This window comes from Drosophila mauritiana, chromosome 2L (genome assembly GCF_004382145.1).
Source record: "Drosophila mauritiana strain mau12 chromosome 2L, ASM438214v1, whole genome shotgun sequence".
Taxonomy (NCBI): Eukaryota; Metazoa; Arthropoda; class Insecta; order Diptera; family Drosophilidae; genus Drosophila; species Drosophila mauritiana.
This window is the reverse complement of record NC_046667.1, coordinates 12,399,468-12,420,137: the sequence shown is the minus strand read 5'-3', so window position 1 is coordinate 12,420,137 and position 20,670 is coordinate 12,399,468. Positions and strand designations below refer to the sequence as shown.

The 20,670-nt window shown below is 42.5% G+C and overlaps 4 protein-coding genes across 5 annotated transcripts in view; 2 read left to right on the top strand and 2 right to left on the bottom strand.

The window, feature by feature from the left end:
- Positions 1-21: 21 nt before the first annotated feature.
- On the top strand, positions 22-1,146 carry LOC117135157 (intraflagellar transport protein 43 homolog). The gene is made up of 5 exons (XM_033295221.1): positions 22-144; positions 203-444; positions 501-524; positions 599-721; positions 777-1,146. The coding sequence occupies exons 1-5, from the start codon at positions 55-57 to the stop codon at positions 1,036-1,038; spliced, it is 741 nt and encodes a 246-aa protein (XP_033151112.1). The 5' UTR covers positions 22-54; the 3' UTR covers positions 1,039-1,146.
- On the bottom strand, positions 1,084-2,044 carry LOC117135168 (PITH domain-containing protein CG6153). Its single transcript, XM_033295232.1, has 3 exons — positions 1,638-2,044; positions 1,364-1,554; positions 1,084-1,306 (listed from the first exon to the last, which is right to left on the bottom strand). The coding sequence occupies exons 1-3, from the start codon at positions 1,955-1,957 to the stop codon at positions 1,182-1,184; spliced, it is 636 nt and encodes a 211-aa protein (XP_033151123.1). The 5' UTR covers positions 1,958-2,044; the 3' UTR covers positions 1,084-1,181.
- A 60-nt stretch (positions 2,045-2,104) lies between these two features.
- On the top strand, positions 2,105-4,666 carry LOC117135130 (T-complex protein 1 subunit delta). Its single transcript, XM_033295186.1, has 5 exons — positions 2,105-2,321; positions 2,785-3,437; positions 3,499-3,638; positions 3,698-4,382; positions 4,445-4,666. Exons 1-5 carry the CDS (start codon positions 2,216-2,218, stop codon positions 4,460-4,462), a joined length of 1,602 nt encoding a protein of 533 aa, XP_033151077.1. The 5' UTR covers positions 2,105-2,215; the 3' UTR covers positions 4,463-4,666.
- Positions 4,667-8,640: 3,974 nt separating this feature from the next.
- The window catches only part of LOC117150501 (POU domain protein 2), a 28,547-nt gene continuing 16,517 nt past the window's right edge, over positions 8,641-20,670 (bottom strand). Inside the window, exons 1-3 of one of the 2 annotated variants that reach the window (XM_033317407.1) lie at positions 15,978-16,122; positions 14,084-14,140; positions 8,641-10,402 (exon numbers count right to left, since the gene is read on the bottom strand). In XM_033317407.1, coding sequence (XP_033173298.1) covers positions 9,111-10,402; positions 14,084-14,140; positions 15,978-16,122 — 1,494 coding nt within the window. In that variant the 3' untranslated portion in view covers positions 8,641-9,110. Of the gene's footprint in view, positions 10,403-14,083; positions 14,141-15,977; positions 16,123-20,670 lie in introns of those variants that run through there. The other variant, XM_033317406.1, reaches the window with a different exon arrangement.

Below are 20,670 nucleotides of genomic sequence, written 5' to 3'. Positions count from 1 at the left end.
GCGTTGCGAATGGCAAACTCCATTAGTAAACTTGAACATTCCCACGGAGTAACCATGACCACTTGTTGCCTTGGAAACGCTGAGGATAAACGTAAACAAAAGATGATGGACTGGGCCGAAGAACTCAAGATGACCATAAGAAAGGTGAGAAACCCCGTTTAAATAGATGCAAATTGAAGTTTCGATGTATTTGCCACCCTAGACGACGGCCAGGAAGGGTCGACGCTCCAAGAGTCGCGATGTTCTGAAGGAGGAGGATGTCCAGGCGGCTGGGGGCTCCAAGGACATTTCCATCGACATCACGCTGAATGTCCAGGCGGGCACCCCACCCACCACCTCGGACACGGCCACCTCGTCCACATACAACAATGAATTCGAGTCTCATCGACCACCTATTCGTCGCATTTCGGGTGGCTGGGCGGATTCTGGACTCAAGGGATTAAAGTGGGTATGATAAGCATCGATATAGGTACATTACTGATTGCTCTATATCTATCTAGGTCCAAGAAAAACTCCTTTGATGAGTGAGTATAGAATAGCACAAGTTTATCGCAATAACTTTACTTTTCACCGACTGTTATAATAAAATTTCTTTTAGTGAGCGCTTTAGGCAAACGAAGTCGGCTACAAATTCCATACCAACGGATGACATTCCCGTCATCCCAGACATGGATGATGTCAAGGACGAAATCATGCTCAATGAGATTATAGAACCGCCAACGTAAGCCGAAGCTGCTTAATTTCTCTTCACTTCGATAATAAGTTGTAATTTTTAGCATGGGCACCTCACGATCTGCTGTTTTGAAGGAGGCCAATTCCGATTTGCTCTCCCAGTACGCCTTTTCCGCTGTGGATGGTTTTGATCTCTCAATCCTTACCGATTGCCTGGTACCACAGGAGAGCCTCAACGAGAAGGACGATCTCTGGCAGTGGGACAAACTGTTCACCGAGGTCACGGCTGAAATCCATTCGGATAAAGTACTCAATATGGGCATGAAGATAGGACCCGATGTGATTCCACCCACGCAATACACTTAGTGTGCTTTAGCTCACAATATCAGTGCAATACAAATGCGCAATAAGTTAAGCGAATACAAATACGTTTCTTGCCTTAAATGATCACAAAATATATACAATACAGAGATACTCAATTAAATTGCTCATTTGTAATCTCTATAACCTTATTGGATGGCTCTGCCGACTCCATCGAAAGTCTTTTCCTTGTGATCCGCTGCATTGGCACGGGATTCGTAGTTGCATATGGTTACGCCATGGTAATGCGCTTCTGTGAACTCTCCTCGAAGACCTTTGAATAGCGACTTGGTTTTAGTTGGTTACTAAACACAGATCGCTGTGCGCTTACCTATATAGTAAATGCGCGTGATGTCTTCGCCGAAATTGCTAGGAAAGTAGAGGGAGAGATGGTGCACGGAGGAGAAGGTGACCACTTTGGGCGAGTACTCGATTTCTCCACGAGCATCGCGGGTCAGGTGGAACTCTTGGTCGGGCTTTGCTTTGGCATCATCAAAGGTCATCCTGGGTCGATTCTTGAAGCTGAAAGTTAATATATATGATGTATTTTTTTCAAGGTTTATAGTATTTAAGGCCACGGATCCGCCTTGACTTCTGTTCCTTACATTTTGACCATGTTTGGATGGGAGTCATCATTGGCCCCACTTATAATGATTCCCTTGAGCTTGATGTTGCCGGTGAAGGGAATGTTGAAGAGGAGCTCTTCATCCGCATCGCTCTCCACGTACTTGGACAGATCCTGGCGCTTCTCGTATGGCTTGAAGACACTTTTTCCCTGGCCATCCGTCTCCTCGTTCAGGCACTCCACATTGTCCAGATCAATTTTGGTGTACAAGCTGTACTCGATGCCCATTTCGAGGGCGTGGTCCACGTCCGAGGCCTCGTGGCTGCAGCCGCCGTGATCGTGAGAGTGTCCGTGCGGCATTATTTCTATTTTAAATTCAAAAATCGAACAAAAATTTAATGTAAATAAAGCAGCCGAGTCACAACGCAAAATACGTTCACACTGATTTGCCATTCACACGGAATGATGTTATCGATACCGATAGGTTGGCGGTATATTTGAGCTCAGCGAGTGCGGCCACACTTTCCTTAACATTTCGCAGCAACGTGTTCTGTGTAAATCGCTGTGAATTTATTGTAGAATAACTGTTTTGTAAAAAAACTATAACTTAACCCTACAATGGCGCCCAAGGCAGCAGCGGTAAACATCAAGCCCACGGCCAAGGCCTTCAAGGACAAGTCCAAGCCCACCGATGTGCGTTTGTCCAACATCCAGGCGGCCAAAGGTGAGAAAAAGCGAGAAAATTAACAAAATTAACCACATTTGTGTATCAAAATTTTGGCGTATGTGCTATTTATTGAGCTAAGAACCAAGTTGATCGAATTCCGAGCAGTGCTGCATCAGGATTTCCGGCCAAATGGCCTATTGAAAAAGCAGTTGGATGCCGGCTGTCTGGAAACTTCTTGGGCGGAAGAAGAAGAAGAGCGCGCATTACTCATGTGATAAATTGAAACAACCTAAAAATTGAGGTTTTTCAATACCCTATTGTTAATACCAATTTGGCTGCTACAATGATTTTATAGTTTATCTTTTAAGACAAGTCACATTGTAGATGTTTTTTAATTAACACACAAGACATCATCTGTCTTTTTGCATGTGTGTATGTAAATTAGTCATGCTGCTGTGTAAACCTAACCACATGAACTCCACTTGAGTTAACGGAATATTGAAATAATTCTGTTTTCCAGCCGTTTCCGATGCCATCCGCACCAGTTTGGGCCCCCGCGGCATGGACAAGATGATCCAGGCAGGTAACGGTGAGGTGTCCATCACCAACGATGGCGCCACCATCCTGAAGCAGATGAACGTGCTGCACCCTGCCGCCAAGATGCTGGTGGAGCTGTCGCGTGCCCAGGATGTGGCCGCTGGTGACGGCACCACCTCCGTGGTTGTCATTGCAGGCGCTCTGCTTGAGGCCTGCGAGAAGTTGCTGCAGAAGGGTCTGCATCCCACGGCCATCTCGGACTCGTTCCAGCGCTGCTCGAACAAGGCCGTCGAGATCCTGAAACAGATGTCCACGCCCATCGAGCTGGACGACCGCGAGACGCTGATTAAGAGCGCTTCCACCTCGCTGAACTCCAAGGTGGTGTCGCAGCAGAGCAGTCTGCTGGCCCCCATTGCCGTGGATGCTGTGCTTAAGGTCACGGATCCCGGCAAGGAGACCTCTGTGGATCTCAAGAACATCAAGGTCATTTCCAGTCTGGGTGGCACTGTTGAGGACACCGAGCTGGTCGATGGATTGGTCTTCACCTGCCGCTCTGCTGGATCCAACGCTCCCAAGCGCATTGAGAAGGCCAAGATCGGTCTCATCCAGTTCTGCATTTCGGCCCCCAAGACCGATGTGAGTTCAACGCAATGATCCTAATAATTCATTGCTTTAATAATTTATGCTGAAATTGCAGATGGATCACAATGTGATTGTGTCGGACTATGCTGCTATGGATCGTGTGCTCAAGGAGGAGCGTTCATACATCCTGAACATTGTCAAGCAGATCAAGAAGTCCGGATGCAATGTTCTTCTCGTTCAGAAGTCTATCCTGCGGTAGGTTTAGCTCACTTGTTATTTGTCCACTTTGTGCTGATAGTTCTCCACTTATCTAGCGATGCCGTCTCTGATCTGGCTCAGCACTTCCTTGACAAGATCAAGTGCTTGGTCGTTAAGGATGTGGAGCGTGAGGATATTGAGTTCGTGTGCAAGACCCTGCACTGCCGACCGATCGCTTCGTTGGATCACTTCACAGCCGAGAACCTGTCCAGTGCCGATCTGGTCGAGGAGGTGGCCAGTGGCACCAACAAGTTTGTGAAGATCACCGGCATCCAGAACATGGGACGCACTATCTCGATCATCTGCCGCGGATCCAACAAGCTGGTGCTCGAGGAGGCTGCTCGCTCCCTGCACGATGCTCTCTGTGTTGTCCGTTGCCTGGTGAAGCTGCGCGCCCAGATTGTCGGCGGTGGTGCGCCGGAGATTGAGATGGCCCTGCAGCTGGCCGCATTGGCACAAACAGTTGAGGGTGTGGATGCGTATTGCTTCCGTGCATTTGCCGATGCTTTGGAGGTGATTCCCTCGACTCTGGCTGAGAACGCCGGCTTGAATCCCATTGCCACGGTCACCGAGCTGCGCAACCGCCACGCTCAGGGTGAGAAGAACGCCGGTATTAATGTGCGCAAGGGCGCCATCACAGACATTTTCGCGGAGAACGTGGTGCAGCCGCTGCTGGTCAGTATTTCGTCGATCACCCTGGCCACGGAGACGATTCGATCGATCTTGAAGATCGACGATATTGTAAGTTTAATACAATGAATGAAATGATTTAAATTTAAATGAATGTTCTAATTTATTCACAGGTCAACACCTTCAGTTAAGCAGTGTGATCCGCCTTTTTCGGTCGTCTGTCTCTGATCAAGATCAATCTTCACGCAAATTCATCTAAAGTCTCACATCTTATGCCCATTATGCGGTTGCGCATTAAATTTTGAATAAAATTCACATATACACTACGCCTCACCAGCTTAACATGTATTTAAAAAAGAAAACTAAATGATTAAATACTTCGCTAACACAACCTACATGAAAACTTGATTTTAATTACTGATATGTGCTCCGATTCTGAGGTTTAAAATGTTTATAAAATTGGTTAATCACTAATTCGAGTTAGGAAATATTATTTAAGAAATTCATACCCATTATCTGAAGATTTGTTAGATCATGTAGAATTCCTTAAGATTAAAAGCTGATACCTTTTGTGGTAACTATTATTATTTGTAAAATAGTAAAAATCATCAGGCATATTTTCTTAGAAAGAATAACCTGATTTCCAGCATTTTATTACAGCCTAAAAGTTTATCAACTAACTGAAACCTTATCTAGTGAGCGAGCCCATTTTTCTTGTTTTTAGCCACCGCCTTGGGTTTCAAAGGGATGGCTGAACCCCAACCATTTGGGGGCTCCTTTTTGTCCTGGGCGTGTAAATAAAAATCACTTGATGCGATTTTTATGATGTGCGTTAAATGATTAAACCACTTGAACTGGTTTCAAATTGTCAAAAAGGGCAGACTTAGGGGTTGGGTTGCGAAAGGGTCTTTATCCTTTTGTTTTCTTAGCCCCATTTTGGTATATATTGGATAGGGACTATCTATCGTGTCCGGAAACTTTCGGCGCGTGTAAGTTAATTAAATGTGTAAACATGTCAAAGGGATCGAGTTCACCAGCCCACTATCATCCACCACCCATCTAGGTGATGGCCAAGATGGTGTTGATTTCGGATCACGCCCCTGATTGGCTTTGATTTTTCTTTTTTAGCCCGTCCAATAAAAGCTATTCCGCTAATTGGCTGCTGAAAAGTTTTGGGGGTTGGTTTTCCATCAGTTTTCCGGGTGACGCATGCAAATTTTCCATTTTAAAGTTTATTTGCGCAGCAGCCATTGATTTGGGTTTCCATTTTGACTTGCAGGGGGTGGAAAAGTCAGAAGAATCCGCTTTTAAGACTTTACTTTTAAGGTGAAACATATTCAACATATATTTTTGATTATATAGGATCATTTTTTAAACTTAATTTTGTATTCCTAATTGTATAAAAATCTCATGAAATACATGTTTTCTGAAGTATTCCAAGTGCCAATCTTAGCCTGAATTTTATCCACCTAAGAAAATGAAGGGTATCAACTGATTCGACTTGAGCCGCTCCCCTCTTAGTTATTTATTTTATTTTCGCTACTTTTATATTTTTTAGCTATTTGCTCGACTGTCTTGGGGCATTGTCGTTTCACGTCCTCGTTCCCATTTGTTTCTTGAGCAAATATTGAATTTGCGCTTTTTTCTCGAGCTATTTGCTCGCAGAGAGCCAGTGGCCCACACTTTTGAAACTTTTTATTTCGGGCGCTTTTCCTTTGTTTCGCCTGTTTGCTTAATTTTTGTATGCGATTTTCTTCATCTGTTTTTTGCTCATTTCATATTTTCATTGTAATTCAATTGTGTTTTCCCCGCGTTTGCTGCTGTTGTTTTTTTGCCCAAATGTTTGCACAAGTCTTATGTTCTCCAGTCGGGCGCAAAGGGGTGTGCATGTCCTGTGTGTCCTTGTTACATTTCTTTGCGCCAGACGAATTGGAATTCAAAGCAACGAATTGTCAGCCAGTCACGCAGAAATTTAACATATGCTCGCCATATAATTTGCGAGCACTTTTCAACCGAAATTACCAGTGTCTGTCATATCTCAGATCTCGAGTATCTGATAGATACAAAAGAAACAAAGGATGCTAAAAAAATATGCCATGAATCAAGTAAATAAAGAAATAGGTTGTTTGGTTTAGTAGTGTATTTAGCGGTATAAAAGTTACATGTATATTAACTTCTTATAACTTTCATAATTTGTATCTCACAGTACCTGTTCTTAAAAACTCCATGAAATGAAAAATCCATTTCTATTTAAAAAAGATAGTTATTCTTATAATCTTAGACTTCAAGCATTTATTTAATGGTCCAAACATTTAACAGCTCAGTTTAGCGAAATACTTCCATCTAGTTCATGCCACTCAAGGAGGCAAGAATAGAAATGCCAGAGCAAAAGCATAAAGGAAACTTAATTTTCGTTAGTCCTGCCAAGCGGCGAGTGATTAATGATGGCAGCACAACGACAATATTATGAAAACGCATTCGAAAATTTCATTAAATTGTTATAAATGAATCGGGCGAAACGGGAATGAAACATATTCCGGCGAGAAAATTCAATTTGCAAATGCGGCAAATATTTGAACGTCCGTTGAAAGGAAAGGAAATCAAATCGATCAAATGGAAGCCGAATGAAATCTCGACCGGACGATCTGCAACCACCGGGGGAATCCCCCGAAATAATAGCCCACGGGGCTTATCAACCCACTTGGACCAGCCCAGGCTTAGGGCACTTTGAATATGACCAATGCAATTGAAGTTTTCCCCCCATTGAAAACCGAAATTGCTGAAAGCCATTTTGCGTCCGATGCCATTCTTCTTTACATTTTGGCCATGTGGAATGGACGGACGTCGTCTGCACTGGACTGATAACATTCAAAGAGACCCAAGCCCCCGAGCTTCCCAAAATTCGAGTGCCCGCCAATTAAGTGTGAGTGCTGGAATCGATGGGCTTTTCCTTTTGGCCTCCGTTTGATGTGTGCTCGAGTGTGTGTGTGTGTGTGGGCGAATGGCCTGCAAATTAAATGGGGTAAGCATTCTGGTCGAGATTTCACTTCTGGCCAGATTAAAAATTTATTCGCAACTCTGGTCAGCTGCAGGCAAGTAAATGGTAAAGTTTTAAATAAATATGTGTTGCCTCAAAGTGAAATACATAAATTAAAATCAAAGTTGCCTCTAAAAATCCGTATGTTAAAAGAAATGTATCTATTTAGATGGATTTTTAGTCAGGCATAGGTATAAAAGTCCATATTAATTCAGCATATTTTTAAGCTTACTTTAAATGCATAGCATATATATTACTCAATAATATTTATCCAGCTTAAAAAATCTTAAGAACGTGTGCTAAGCACATGTGTCCTTTCCACTCCTTTTCACAATCATTTACCTAATTTATTGGCACACTTCCATTAAGATATCTCCATCGAGGACTTGACTCGCTTAAGCGATTTCCAAAGGATACAACTGGGACAACATAAAATACTTCCACTGCCCACATCGAAGTCCCAGAAAACAGCAAACAACAGGAGCTATGCCCATACTACAAGACCAAAATCAACCACCGAGGCGAGGAGCATATGACATAACCATGTGTGAATTGATGGCATGAACCCTTTGCCAACTTCCCCAACTCTATCATTTTTTTAGAGATTCGTGCCCTAAACGAATCAGAGCCCGGCAAACTTTTGGCAGCAGGGGAAAAATCCGGGCCGAGGGATCGGAGTTGGGGGTTGGTAAAAAAAAGGATTTACACGCTTGCCTCGATATACAAATAAGGGTTCTGTCTGCGCTGCCATATTGACTGTCGCCGGGCCCAAAAAGATGAAGTGATTTCTTATCCAACAAATCCACACTCGACAACCAAAGCAACAAAAAAAATAAAAAAGAAAAGGGGTTGCTGGTGTGGGTCCTTCGCATCCTTTTGCCGTTGTTGGCCCGCGTTTGCCAGGAAGTTTATTAAAAAATGGTCTTGTTTGCCTTTGTCGCGTGGCTGGCAAACGCTTTTGGGGCGGGCCAAGGAAATCAGTTAACTAAATACCTCGTTCAATATTTATTTAGGCGCGACCTAATGAGATTCGAGTGCTTTTTTATATGGCACACTCTGGAGTAACCCTAAAGATCTGGCTAATTGAATAATAAGCTGAGGCTTTTTAAAAACATACAGCTGGTAAATATGTGTGTGTTAGTATTAAATTAAATTCCTCTCTAAGCAGTAAACTAAATTTAAAAAAATAATTTATAAATGGCATGAAACTAAAGAGAAGATTCTAAGATATAAATATAAACTGCATACCTCGAGCTGCACCTATGTTTCATCATAGCTCCCACGCAATAATAAAATACAGTATGTTTTTTTTTTATAAATTATTTTATCGGAATAATTTTATTGAAATTTTTGGATGTTACGATCTAAGTGTGTTCCAGATCAATTTACAATTGGACATCGTACAACAACATCGGTATACATATACATACACATCTAGGTCAATACACAGTACAGTAAATACAACTAGAGGACTGATTTGTGGCATAGTGGATATGGGGGATATGGGGCACAACAGATACACACGTATGGCATTTGGGGAATAGTTAGAACTAGGAACTTCTATATGCATACAGATACAGATACGAATAGGTAGTATAGTGTAGTGGAGCTATATGTACTCATAAATTCGTAATGGATTTTCTGATACGACTGGCTATCACCTAGTTTACTAAATACATCCATGGCATTGTTTGCATTTGATATGGAGAGTGTGGCAAGTGGAATGTTGTGGAAGAATTTGGAGCATAAGCTGACTATGTACAAGATTGGATGGATGGATTTCCACGCTGATCCCGCTTCTTCTATTCCCCCGAACTGATGGAACTGCCGCAGAAGGAACCCGAACCGCCCTCCATTTGCATGTGGGACATGTTCAGAGCCTGCGGTGGATACCCAAAGGCATGACTGCTCAGCGGAGTGCCCGTGGGACTGTCCAGATCCAGCGAGGGATTGATGCGCTTCTCCTTCTGCCGGCGATTGCAGAACCACACCCGGATCACCTCCTTGTCCATGTTCAAGCGCTCGGACAGCTGGCTGATCTCCTCCGACGTGGGCTTGCAGTTCATCAGGAAGGCCTTCTCCAGCGTGGTGCGCACTGTGGTCTCGATGGAGGTGCGCTTCTTGCGCCTGCGTCCCAGGATGCTTTCCGGTGTGCTGTTCAGCGTGCTGGTCATCGTGTTGATGTTGAACACTCCACCGCCCGACTTGGCCACCGTGCTGTCCGCATCCTCCAGCCATTTCTGGAGCAGCGGCTTCAGCTTGCACATGTTCTTGAAGCTCAGATTGAGGGCTTCGAAGCGGGAAATGGTGGTCTGCGAGAAGTCATTGCCATACAGTTTGCCCATGGCCAAACCCACATCGCCCTGGGTGAAGCCCAACTTGATTCTGCGCTGCTTGAAGGTCTTGGCAAACTGCTCCAACTCCTCCAGATCAGTGGTCTCTTCCGGCGACTGCTCCAGCTTGGCCATGGCAGATGCCACAGTTATCCCACTCGTGGGCTTGGGAGTGCTCTGCTGCAGTTGCGGCTGCTGCTGCATGCTGGGCGTATTTGGAGTCATCACGGCACTACTCAGACCCAGAGAATTGGCAGTCATCGAGTTTGGTGGAGTTCGCTGCTGGGATTTGCTGTGCCGGGGCACCGGACTCAGGGATGGACTTCTCAGTGGTGACTTGGCCAAGGGGGTGGAGTAACTGGGCAGAGGATCCTCCCTTTGCTGCTGCTTCATCTGCTGCAGGGCCTGAAACTGCGCCAAGGCTTGCAGTGAGTTCTGCAGCAGGAACTGCGTGGCCAGGTTGGGATTGGGAAACGCCTCCGGCGCCAATTGGCGAACCATTTCGATGTAGCTGTGCAACTGCAGTTGCAGGGCCTGATGCATTTCCTCCGGCGCGAATCCCACGGGCTGTGGTGGATTGGCACTGGCCTTTTCCTCCTCCTGCTCCTCGGCCAATCTCTTCGGTGGCGGTGCCAGATCCAGGACCTCATTTTCCAGCTCAGAGTCTAGTTCCCTGGCCTGGCGCTTGCTGCTCAGGTTCTGTGGCATCTCGCAGTTCTCGCCCAGCTCCAGTTCCTCCTCCTCGAAGCTCTTTCCGCAGTCTGTAAGTAGGGAAAAAGGATATTTTTTTATAGTAGATGATTGTGGGTAGTTTGCTTTTCAATTTTCCAACTCAATGAAGTTCAAGTAGCCGGACTGGTCAACGCACGCGTAGCATAATTTGATTTTAACCAAAGGACTCTGCAAGTTTTTCAATATTTCTGCAGCTATTTTAAAGGGTATTTTTAGGGGTTTCGTGAATTTTAAAGAATGTTTGAAAAGAAAGGAAAAATAAACTGTCTAGCTGGCCATAAAAATTAATTTTATTTTTAATTTAACTGAGAGATTTTAAGAAAATAAGGATTCCTTTTTAAGGCTTAGCTATTCATTTACAAAGTGTATTCATTCATCGTCTTTCTGTAAACGTTTTCTCCGCAGCCTTTTTAAGTCAAATTTTATTCAATCTTCCAATCGAATGCTCATCCTTTCCCAGCTATCCTGTCCAATGTCTGCGTCCTGCGGTTAGCTACGATAGACGTTCAAGCGGAAGGGTTCTCCTTTGTGGCCTCCACTCCCCCATTAACCTTCGACAAGCCCCAACATCCTTGTTGAAAACCCAACCATGCATAATAATTGAAAAATAGCCATACATCAGAGGCCACGGCGAAGTCAAACAGGATGCTTGCTCCTTTGTCTCCGATAAATGCGCAGTAGAGCAGCGAAAGGAGCTCCGATTTCATAATTTCGTGAAAGAAAATTATTGATTTTGATGGGAAATATAATAATGAGTATTAAACTTCCGACTGGAGAAATATGATCAAAGATCTTTCGATCGGTTCAAATGAAAAAGCTTCTCCTCCAAATTTATAGCCCTAAAAAACCTTTGCGATTTCGATCCTCCATCAAAAATCAACTTTCGAACATTTGTCTGAACTGTAAAAAATGTTAAACCGATTTCGAAATAAATAGAATTGATAGTTTTAAGCGGATTCAACCCCATGTTAAACTCGATTCAGCGGATTAGGAAATATTTCAAAAAAAAAACACATATATCTAATGCGGGCGTTTGAACTTTGCAAAATAAATTGCATGTGGGCAGCTGTTTTTATGACTCCCTTTATGTAGAACGCCTAAAGTTGAATACGCCGTAATAAAATTAGCCATTGAAAATGTATTGGAACCAGTCAGAAATGAAAATCATCTAAGGGTTAGGCGTAGTCAAAAATTGTCACCCTTTTCGGAATGATTTTTCAACCCTCCGCAAACAGCGCAGTTGCAAATTTAAAATTCGTTACAATTTTGAGTTGCACGAGTTGTGGATTAGAACCGAATGCAACTTGCCATTGGGTGGAGATATGGACCAGCTAGAAAAAAGGGTTCCAAGTTGCATTGTTTGGCTTCAAAAAAAATGAAAGAAAGGAGTAAAGTCAAGAAGCCTCGGGAGCAAGTTCAAACCAAGGCAAAGAAACACTGTTGTGATCCTTTGTAAGTGGAATGCGCCTGCAGCGAGCGATCCACGAGCATCGAAACTCGATTTTTTCGAAACCCAATACCAGGTGATGCCGCTTTGTCTGTCCCCGGAGCAGATGTGTTATCCTGCTGATGAGGTCTGCATGGTGAATGCAAGTTCGTCGTCCAGCCACAATGGCAATGTGTGAATGTTTCCACTGACAAATGAAGTGTTGCCTCTATTCGAAAACTCCAAATTCTGGGTACTCCTTTTGCATGCAGTTTTAGGGGTTGATTTTCCATATATCACATAAAAGGGAATGTAAAGTGCGTTTCGATTTATTGGAAAGATACAACGAAAAATTTGGAAAGTACTCTGAAAGATGGGTGATTGAGGGCCAGAGTTTGGCAATCCAATTATCCTTGCATATCTCAAGCTGTTTATCTACATACGAGTAAAACCACTTTCATTTCGGAATATTATATTTTTAAATTTGTAGCAAGAAATAAAATCTATCAAAATATTCGGTACCCTTTAAATCGATTTATTGGGTTCCCTATTTACTCATAACCACTTCGGTTTAACCAATCTAAGCCCTTAGCAGTTTCATTAAGTTTACTTAACCCTTCATTAAGAACTCGTCACGCCCATCCCCTCGTTTAAACTTGTTTGCATGCCACAAAAACGCCCTTGAAACGCCCTCTGAAACAAAGTTTTTTAGGAGTACAAAAAAGTAAAGAGCACCCAATCAGAGCTGCTGATTGTAATATCCTTTTCGCGCTTCCTCTTCCGAATTACCCCTCAATTAACTTCACGCAACCAAAATCCTTTCAATTTGAATACCCAGAACGAGGGGAGATCGCTCAACAAGTGGTACTTTAAAAAATGAGGTGGCAAGGGTAACCCTTCGCTCAGGGTTACCCCCTCAATTGGCTTCACACCTCGGCGCTATTCAAATGATATGTTAAACAGGGTTGAGCCGGCTCAACAGTTTGCCTTTTTTTGTGTGTGCCATGCTAATGTTACGGCACTTGAGTTTTTTAGCGGTTTAGCAACCCTTCATTGGAAAAAAAGGGTTTATTTTGACAACATTTGAATATGCATAATGACACGGGGAGGGGTGTGAGAGGGGCTAGGGGCACCCTTGTCTCGATTGACTCGCCTAATTTGTGTAAACCAATAAAAATGCAAGTTTAATTGTCAACTACTATCGGATGGCATTGGCAACCCTGTTAATGCGCGCCGCATTTATTCAAATGGGGTGGATTTCCATGCATGTTTTTGCATAGATTAGTTGCACTTCGTTAGGGGTGGTTGGCCTCGGTTTCGGGGTACTTACATAATTGCTCGGCCCATCATTTAAATGCGCCAATGCAGAAATTTACATTTTGACAAATTGTTATTTCTGTTTGTTTGCGAACAGAAGAGGGTCGTGTTAGGGTCAACGGGGGAGTTGGAGGTGGAGGTCAAAAGAGCATATAGGGGTCTCACAAGGATGATCTCTGGCTTAAGCTTGTTGCCATGCGGGGGTTGTTTTCTCGGGGAGTTTTTGGTGGGTGTGGTAGAGCAGATTTTGGGTGGCATTCCATGGAAATGGTTGAAAAGCCGTTAAGGTTTAAATAATTTATACAAAGGCACGTAATGAATTCGTGTTTATACCAATTATTTTCAATGTTGGGACCAACAACTATTGAAATGTATAATAAATAAATTCTACGATTTTTAGATAAAGTAGTCTGGAAAAAGTGATAAGAAAACGATATCTCTAGCTTGCTGATAAGCTCATACAAGATGTAATGTAATTTTTGGGTTTCTTAAGTTTTTAAGGATATAAAGTGTTGCCTCTATTATTTTTCACATTTTTGAATGAAGCAACCATATACTTTCTTATTACAAACCCAAAGGCTTCTGACCCATCTTCGGTCACACTTTGGTCACGTGCTGGTTGCCCAACAGCACCTATAAATATTATAGGTGCCCTAACCTAATGCCTCATAGCCAGGAACCAGGAACCACGCCAGTCCTTGGCCGCACTTCTGAGTTACTACCTAGGCCAAACCCTGAAATCGAGCCCAATGTGGATGTGGATAGGGGATGCGGAAAGGGGGTGCGTCGCTGATTGCATATTGCAAAAAAAGAGGAAAACTGAAAACTATAAAAATTGTCTGTCGTGTGAGTAATCAATTTAGCCACAAAGTAGCCACGTTCCGCCACGAGTCGGGAGCAGGATAGAAAGGACATGACGTCTGAATGCTGGCCAAGGATTAGCCATATTATATGCACATTTATTTACCTGATAGCGAACGCAGTGGCGAGGGCGGTGTGGGTGAGTTCGACATGTGCCGCATAACTGCAAAGAGAAAAATGAAATATGTTTTTAATTTTTAATAATACTTAACAGCGGAAAACTCAAATGCAAATGACACGTACTCGTCATTCCACACAGATATGGACAGGACGAGCAGTTCTTAAAGCGGAAGTGGAGATGGTGTCCTGGTGTCAGGGTGTTTTCATTTCGTGTCTGGCTCGTAAAATGTCCATTAGGAGTTCGGACATAACACATTTCTTATGGCGTATAACATGCAAAAATGCTGAGTTTCAGCTGAGTGCTCGCTGGTGTAAAATTTTTAAGAGTCAATTTCCGAGTGCAAATGGTTGGCATTTTGCTCAAAGTAGTTTTCACGCAATTTTTTATAGTTTTGGAAAGAGGCACTGTCAGTATTGCCACGGAATCTTAAATAGCTATAGTAATAGTATTCTACAACTTTGCGTTTTTGATTCAAATGACACTAGCTCCCTTTTCATAGACTTGGGACCAAATCCTGACCATCTTTTATCCATTTCCCACCGTCCTTTCTCATCCTCCCTCAGCTCTTTTTTTTGTGCCATTTGGTTTTTTGTTTTGCAAAGTAGATATTAAATTTATAGCTCCCTCGGGGCGTAAGCAAAGTAGTATCCTGGCCCGAGAAGGACAACGGGCAGTAGAAAAAAAAGTAACATATTTTTACGACAATATATTGTGTGAGGACGCTCTGACTTGGGGAATCCTTGTGCATAATGTCAGTGCTGGACAATATAAATATACAGATTACCATTGGCCATTGGGATGGCGTTGTCCTTGCGGTTGGGTAATGGTTTGGTCCGATGGGATTGGGGTCGGCTTAGTTGGAGGCGGTGGTTGACCTCACACCTCACTTGTTGGCAGGATAACAAGTGGCATTAGTCAAAGGATCTTTGGGATTTTAGCTGTGCACATGATCTGCATGCTGGAATTGCTCGTCCTTTTTATATCCACACACCTACGGCTTAAATGTAATTACAGAAAATTTGCCTTTTGTGGCTAATTTGGTTTCTTTCCTTTGTTCCATGCAAATGAAAATTACCTACGTCCTAGGCTGCAAAATAGTTTTCTCCCTAAAAAACGTAGGAAATGCCAGGAATATGAAGAATAAAAACAGCGTTTCCTTTCTCCTTTGTTTTCATGCAAAATACCCTTATGGAAAAAAAGACAACGTCTCGGACACAGGTAAAAAGGACACTGCCAGGATGCAAATGCAAACACAAGAAATCTAAAGACTACGATCACACGCTCGCACAGTGGGACACTAAAGGACAGCAGCTGCCCAAAAAGGACACCGTCAGCAGCAGGACATCGCATCAAATCTGTTGCAAAACGCCATGAAATCGTTCATCTGATAGGGAAATTGTGTGTGCCTCTTCTATATGGTATTGCATCTGATTTGGACCTGGGATAATGTGTGGGCGTGTAATGATAATCGGCGACCTTTGTGTTTGAACTGGTTTCGTCCTTAGTCCCTTTCTGACCCAATTTATTGCTCGAGAAAGTGAAAAGTTTTTGTAACAGGTACGGGGTACTATAAATCAGGTTGCGACTTGGTTTTCATTCGGTAAGTTGTTTGTGTTGACTTCTTGGCTATGTTTTATGTTGAAGAGTCAATAAAACCTTAAGCTGAGTTGAATCAATAAATAAATCCGAATTTCTTTTAAATTTAAATATTAAAATCCGTTTTTTACTGAAAATTCTAAAATGATCGATCCTTCAAAACTGAAATTTGTTTTCCTATTCAAATATTCAAATCATATTCACAAAGCATTTGACAACTCTAGCCACACTTCTTGAAAAGCTTCCATGGCTGGTTGTAAGATGACAACCCTGAAAAACTCACATGTGTGTGCCGCTGTTGTTGCATTTTCCTGATGGCAAACTTTTGTTGGCGTGCTTTCCACATTCGCCGATTGTTGTGCTTGTGTATTTGTGTTGTTGGTTGCATCCCAGAGACGCTGTTGTTGTTGTTGCTGTAGCACCATCATTTTAGCAGTTTTATATTTAAATAATGTTTTTCAAATTTAAATATTCAGTTGGTCACTTAAACATTCACGACGAAGAGCGTTTACGGTTTCCTATTTTCCCGATCTGTTCTGTTCGATTTAAATAGTTGTCACGAGCAAGGAAACCGGACCGTCTAGCTTCAACTTCTTCGGTCGAATGCAACTTAGAAACTGAATTGAGGAATCGTATTTTGCTGCATTCTCTGCTATGTGCATGCCACCTCTCGCTCGCACTCGGTGCCCTCTCTCTCACTCTCTCCGCTGGTTGCCAGTGTGCGTGTGTGTGTGTGATATGCTTTATGATTTGCAGCCGTAGTTTTCCTCACTTCCTCTCCGCTCTCTCGCTCATTTTCATTTTCCCCAGCTATCAACCCCTGCACCGTTAGCCGTGTTTCAGTGTGTGCGTGTGTTGTGGAACGTATCCTTTGTCGCCGTGCATTCTGATCAGAATATCCTGGGACTCCATTGTGTTCGCCCTCTCCTGCAGTCTCACATCTTCCTGCATTTCCACATTTTCCTGCATTAGCATAGGCCACAAGTTGACTTCTCCTGCGAAATGGGTGTGGCCTATGTATTATGCATTCTCCGACCTTCTGCGCAGCATGCAGCATTTCTTTGCATACCTCGACTTGCCCCCAGTTGCAAGTAAATCATAATTAAGTGGGGGGGTTTTATGTGCTACTGAGAAGGTGTCGTCTGGCTTCTATATACCATTGGGGGTTATAGTTGTATATAGTTCAGATTGATTGCGTAGTTTTTTGGAGAAATCTCGTGAGCTGAGTTCGTTTTTATAGAAGTAAAGTTGGTAACTTCCGACTTTGCATTATATTTACTTAAACCATATTAAGGTATAATATTTATTGAAGTATTTTTAAGACATACAAAAATCAATGATTTTATGCCTTTTCTGTCTACTTATAGAGGAGGTATAGGTTTTAAAGTGAAATGTGGACTTTATAAAGATTCTTATATTTGAATCTTTTAGAGATCAATGACTTTTTATTTACTTTTTGTGTAAATGGAAAATCCCAGCTTTTCACCACCTTTTATTGTTATTCTATGAATCTCAATCCAACATTTTCCGAATCCTGCAATACTGCAGTCCTGCCCTCCAGTCCACCCATCGAGATGAGCATTTGGTGTGATTATATAAACACAAAGCTCATTCATATAAACATCACCGCAGCCATTGAACCAAGCTCGAGTAATTACAACAAGTGTTGTTGCGCTCTCTAGCTTTCTCCTCTGCTTCCGCATCTTTTCCCTTTTCCACCTCCCACCCATTCTTTTTCCTGCTTTTTTTTGTGAAGGAAAAGCGGGAGAAAAGGACCTTTGCAGCCCTGACGACAGCGCATACACTTTATGATTATGACTGTGACTGCACTTGCCTTTGCTTTCTTTCTTTCTCTTTTCGCCAAAGTTTGTGGGAGTTGCAGGAGAAAATTCTTTCTTGAGGGAAATTCATTCCCGCTTCCGTTTCCCTTCCCCTGACTTGGGCCCATTTCCCGTTGCCTCTGAAGCATTTTAATTAAAACTGCAAAATTAATGTTTCTGCCTTCAGGACTCTATTTCCTCTTCGCTCTGAGGACTAAAACAATTAAAGAATGTTGAAAACACCAATAAAAGCCAACGAAATATAAACGAGCATTTATGAATATAAACCTGCTTAATGTTTTAATATATTTTTTTATAATATAATTTAATTATAAATCATAATTAAATGTTTAATGTTGAATAAAATGTATTGTTATATTATAAAGCTCCTTTTAAATGCCCAGTAAATTTATGTACGTTTAATATGAGTTATTATTATTGTAGTATTTAACTACAACTATACACTTCACATTAAAGTGCCAAAATGATTTAAGCAACAGAGGAAAAGCCGGGAAAATCAATACCAATCGTTCAATTCTCCCCCAAACTAATTTCAATAGTTATCCTTTTTGGTCCTGGCATTGCTGCTGCTGCTGATTAAACTTGTCACAGGGAGACAAAAGATAAACAGTTCCTCACTTTGGATAGTTTTCCCTGTGCGTTATTTTGCCTAGCTCTTGGGCGGTGTCTAGGCAATTTGATTATTTGCCAGGAGCAGACGGCACAGACAGCCAGGACATCACTGGACCCAACAGACAGGACCAAGGAAAGGGGGACCAACTCCCAAATACGCACACATGTGCATAGCAACATGGAGGTTTTTGGGCATTGAAATTAATCAAGAAAATAAACGCTTCGCAGCATCGCCGGGAAATCGAAAGGAAAAGGGAGTTTTCCTCACACACTTTGCATGACGAAAACAGACGGGACAAGGACAAGGACATCGCCAGGATCGTCGGCGGGTGGGGGGCAAAGTGGAAAGTGGTTGTGGGGGGAGCAGCACTAACCCGGAACCAAACAATGTCGGGTGGTTGTGAAAACTACGACATTTCCCTGTCGCTTCTTGTTGTTGCAACGCATTAAAATGACATACCAATTTGCGTTAAGCAAATAAGACGAGACTAGCATTCCGTCCTCATGTTGATTGTACATTTTGGATAGGGAAAATGGGAAAGGGAAATTATTTGGTTGGGGCAGCATTTCCAGTTGGGGTTCACAGCTTTTGTCCTTTTGTGTGGTTTCTGCATGGGGTTTATGGGCATAAGTTGGCGTGTTAGTGAAAGAACTAAAGCGTAGTTTAGTTTATGCAAATTTATGCGAGAAATGTTCATATAAGCACCGTTTTTCTATCTTAAAGGAACCAAAAACCTAAACAATATTTCTTGAAATATCCCAAAAGTAACGGTTTTCTTGAAAAACATATAATTTTCTTCATCCAAAATGGGTTAAAAGCAGGCACATAAATCAATAGTTCTCTGCCCAAAAAATTGTGAGAAAATTTTGCGAAAATTCCGTTAGATATCCCGTACTTAATCAGAGTCCTGGCACCCAAAGAAAAAAAGTAAAAAAGGAACCGCAATTCTGCCGTGCCTTTTTCTCACCCTCCCTCCGAAGACACAAAAATCGCACAAAAAATCACCCAAAAAATTGGCCTTTGTTCAATTTGAATTTCTTTCAGTTTCGTGCTATTTTTACCTTAAAAAATTACGCATTATTGGGGTACATTCACCCTTAGGTAGCCGTGGCCAAGGGGTTGCAACCCCTCCTGAGTTTACCTTAGAGCTAAGCCGTGGAAGATCTCGGGTAATCTTTGACAGTGATCCTCAATTTTTACCCTTGAGTCGCTGCTCTGCAGTTTTCTTCGGGTTTCTGTCTCAAAAACAAAAAAAAAAACGGGCAGAAAAAACGGCGCGCAATTTTCTTCGGCATTGTGCGGCGAAAAAATGCGAAGAAAATTCATTATTTTCTGTTGAAATATCAGACTTTTGGTCTTCGGCGAAGGGTTGCAGCGCCGATTGTCAGCGATTTTCTGTGGCAGATTGCCGCTGGGCAAGTCGAAATCAATAAACGTTAATAAATAATCCAAGAGGGGAAGAAGAAGAAGATGCGGCGCTACAAATGCGGAAGTAAAAGGACATTTAGAGGATGCTTTGTGCTCCTCTTCCTCTATTGATTTCCGTTGCTGAGGTTTCCTCATCGATTTGCGCTCGCTTTAATCGGGTTCCTTTCTACTATTTTTGGCGCGCTATTTTTGTGGGTTTTTTGTACAAGATGTAGCCGGTTTTTTTTTTTATTTTTGGTTCAGCAGATGGAAAGAGTTGACAAGTTTTGGAGGGAACGTTTCGAGAGGGTTCCTTTTCTTGCAACGCGTTGACAATTTGGAAAAGTTTCAATGGCTTAAAAAGCATAAATATCAATAAGTATTTATTATATTTATACATTATATATATTATACATTAGAATATCGTAGCATAGTGCTTATTAAATGATAGTTTGTGGAACTTGTGCGTTCCCTATGAATGCTATACATATTTTAAACTATGTATAATTTAGTTACTACATTATTTGCATTTTTTTTTTTGATAAGAACTGAATGGCACATATCACTGCCTCTACTGACTCCATTTTTTGTCAATCGAAACATTTCCATCTATGAATCAATCTATGCAAATCTAACCCTTATGTTGTTGCGCAACCATTTTAAAGTCTGTGGAAAAATGTAAATCGCATTTAAATGGAGGTGGTGGGTAAAAAACAAAAATGGATTTATGATCTTTGCTTTACAGCTTGTAAAGCGTTTTTATTGGATTTACGGCCACCCTCGGCGGAGTTTGGTGCCCAAGGCGGGGCTCAATTGGCCATAAGCTGCTCAGGGTACCGGGTCACAGTTGGTAGTGACACCAGTTTTGCGTCAGAGCTTTTCACTTTGGATTTTCCCTTTTCGCCCATTGTTGGTGCGGGTGGTGGGTTCTCTACTCGCTTTTTGTTGTGTCCCTGTCAAAGGTTACCTCATGCAATTGTGGTTGGGTTTTTTTTCTTTTTAGAATGCCGCAAGCAACCTTTTCGGGCAACCCGACAACCACCCACCGAATGACCCCAGCCTGACCCACCCACCCACTGGGCGGACAAAGTGGTTTTAAATTCCATTAAATAAAG

What these genes read in the sequence shown, in the direction of transcription:
- LOC117135157 (XM_033295221.1), top strand. Translation starts at nt 55, where the DNA reads ATGACCACTTGTTGCCTTGGAAACGCTGAGGATAAACGTAAACAAAAG. An exon ending in TCTGGACTCAAGGGATTAAA is followed by an intron (nt 445 to 500) that starts GTGGGTATGATA and finishes ATATCTATCTAG; the next exon opens with GTCCAAGAAAAACTCCTTTG. An exon ending in GAGATTATAGAACCGCCAAC is followed by an intron (nt 722 to 776) that starts GTAAGCCGAAGC and finishes TGTAATTTTTAG; the next exon opens with CATGGGCACCTCACGATCTG.
- LOC117135168 (XM_033295232.1), bottom strand. Translation starts at nt 1,957, where the DNA reads ATGCCGCACGGACACTCTCACGATCACGGCGGCTGCAGCCACGAGGCC. An exon ending in CATCCAAACATGGTCAAAAT is followed by an intron (nt 1,555 to 1,637) that starts GTAAGGAACAGA and finishes ATTAACTTTCAG; the next exon opens with CTTCAAGAATCGACCCAGGA. An exon ending in CACGCGCATTTACTATATAG is followed by an intron (nt 1,307 to 1,363) that starts GTAAGCGCACAG and finishes CGCTATTCAAAG; the next exon opens with GTCTTCGAGGAGAGTTCACA.
- LOC117135130 (XM_033295186.1), top strand. Translation starts at nt 2,216, where the DNA reads ATGGCGCCCAAGGCAGCAGCGGTAAACATCAAGCCCACGGCCAAGGCC. An exon ending in CAACATCCAGGCGGCCAAAG is followed by an intron (nt 2,322 to 2,784) that starts GTGAGAAAAAGC and finishes TCTGTTTTCCAG; the next exon opens with CCGTTTCCGATGCCATCCGC. An exon ending in TTTCGGCCCCCAAGACCGAT is followed by an intron (nt 3,438 to 3,498) that starts GTGAGTTCAACG and finishes CTGAAATTGCAG; the next exon opens with ATGGATCACAATGTGATTGT.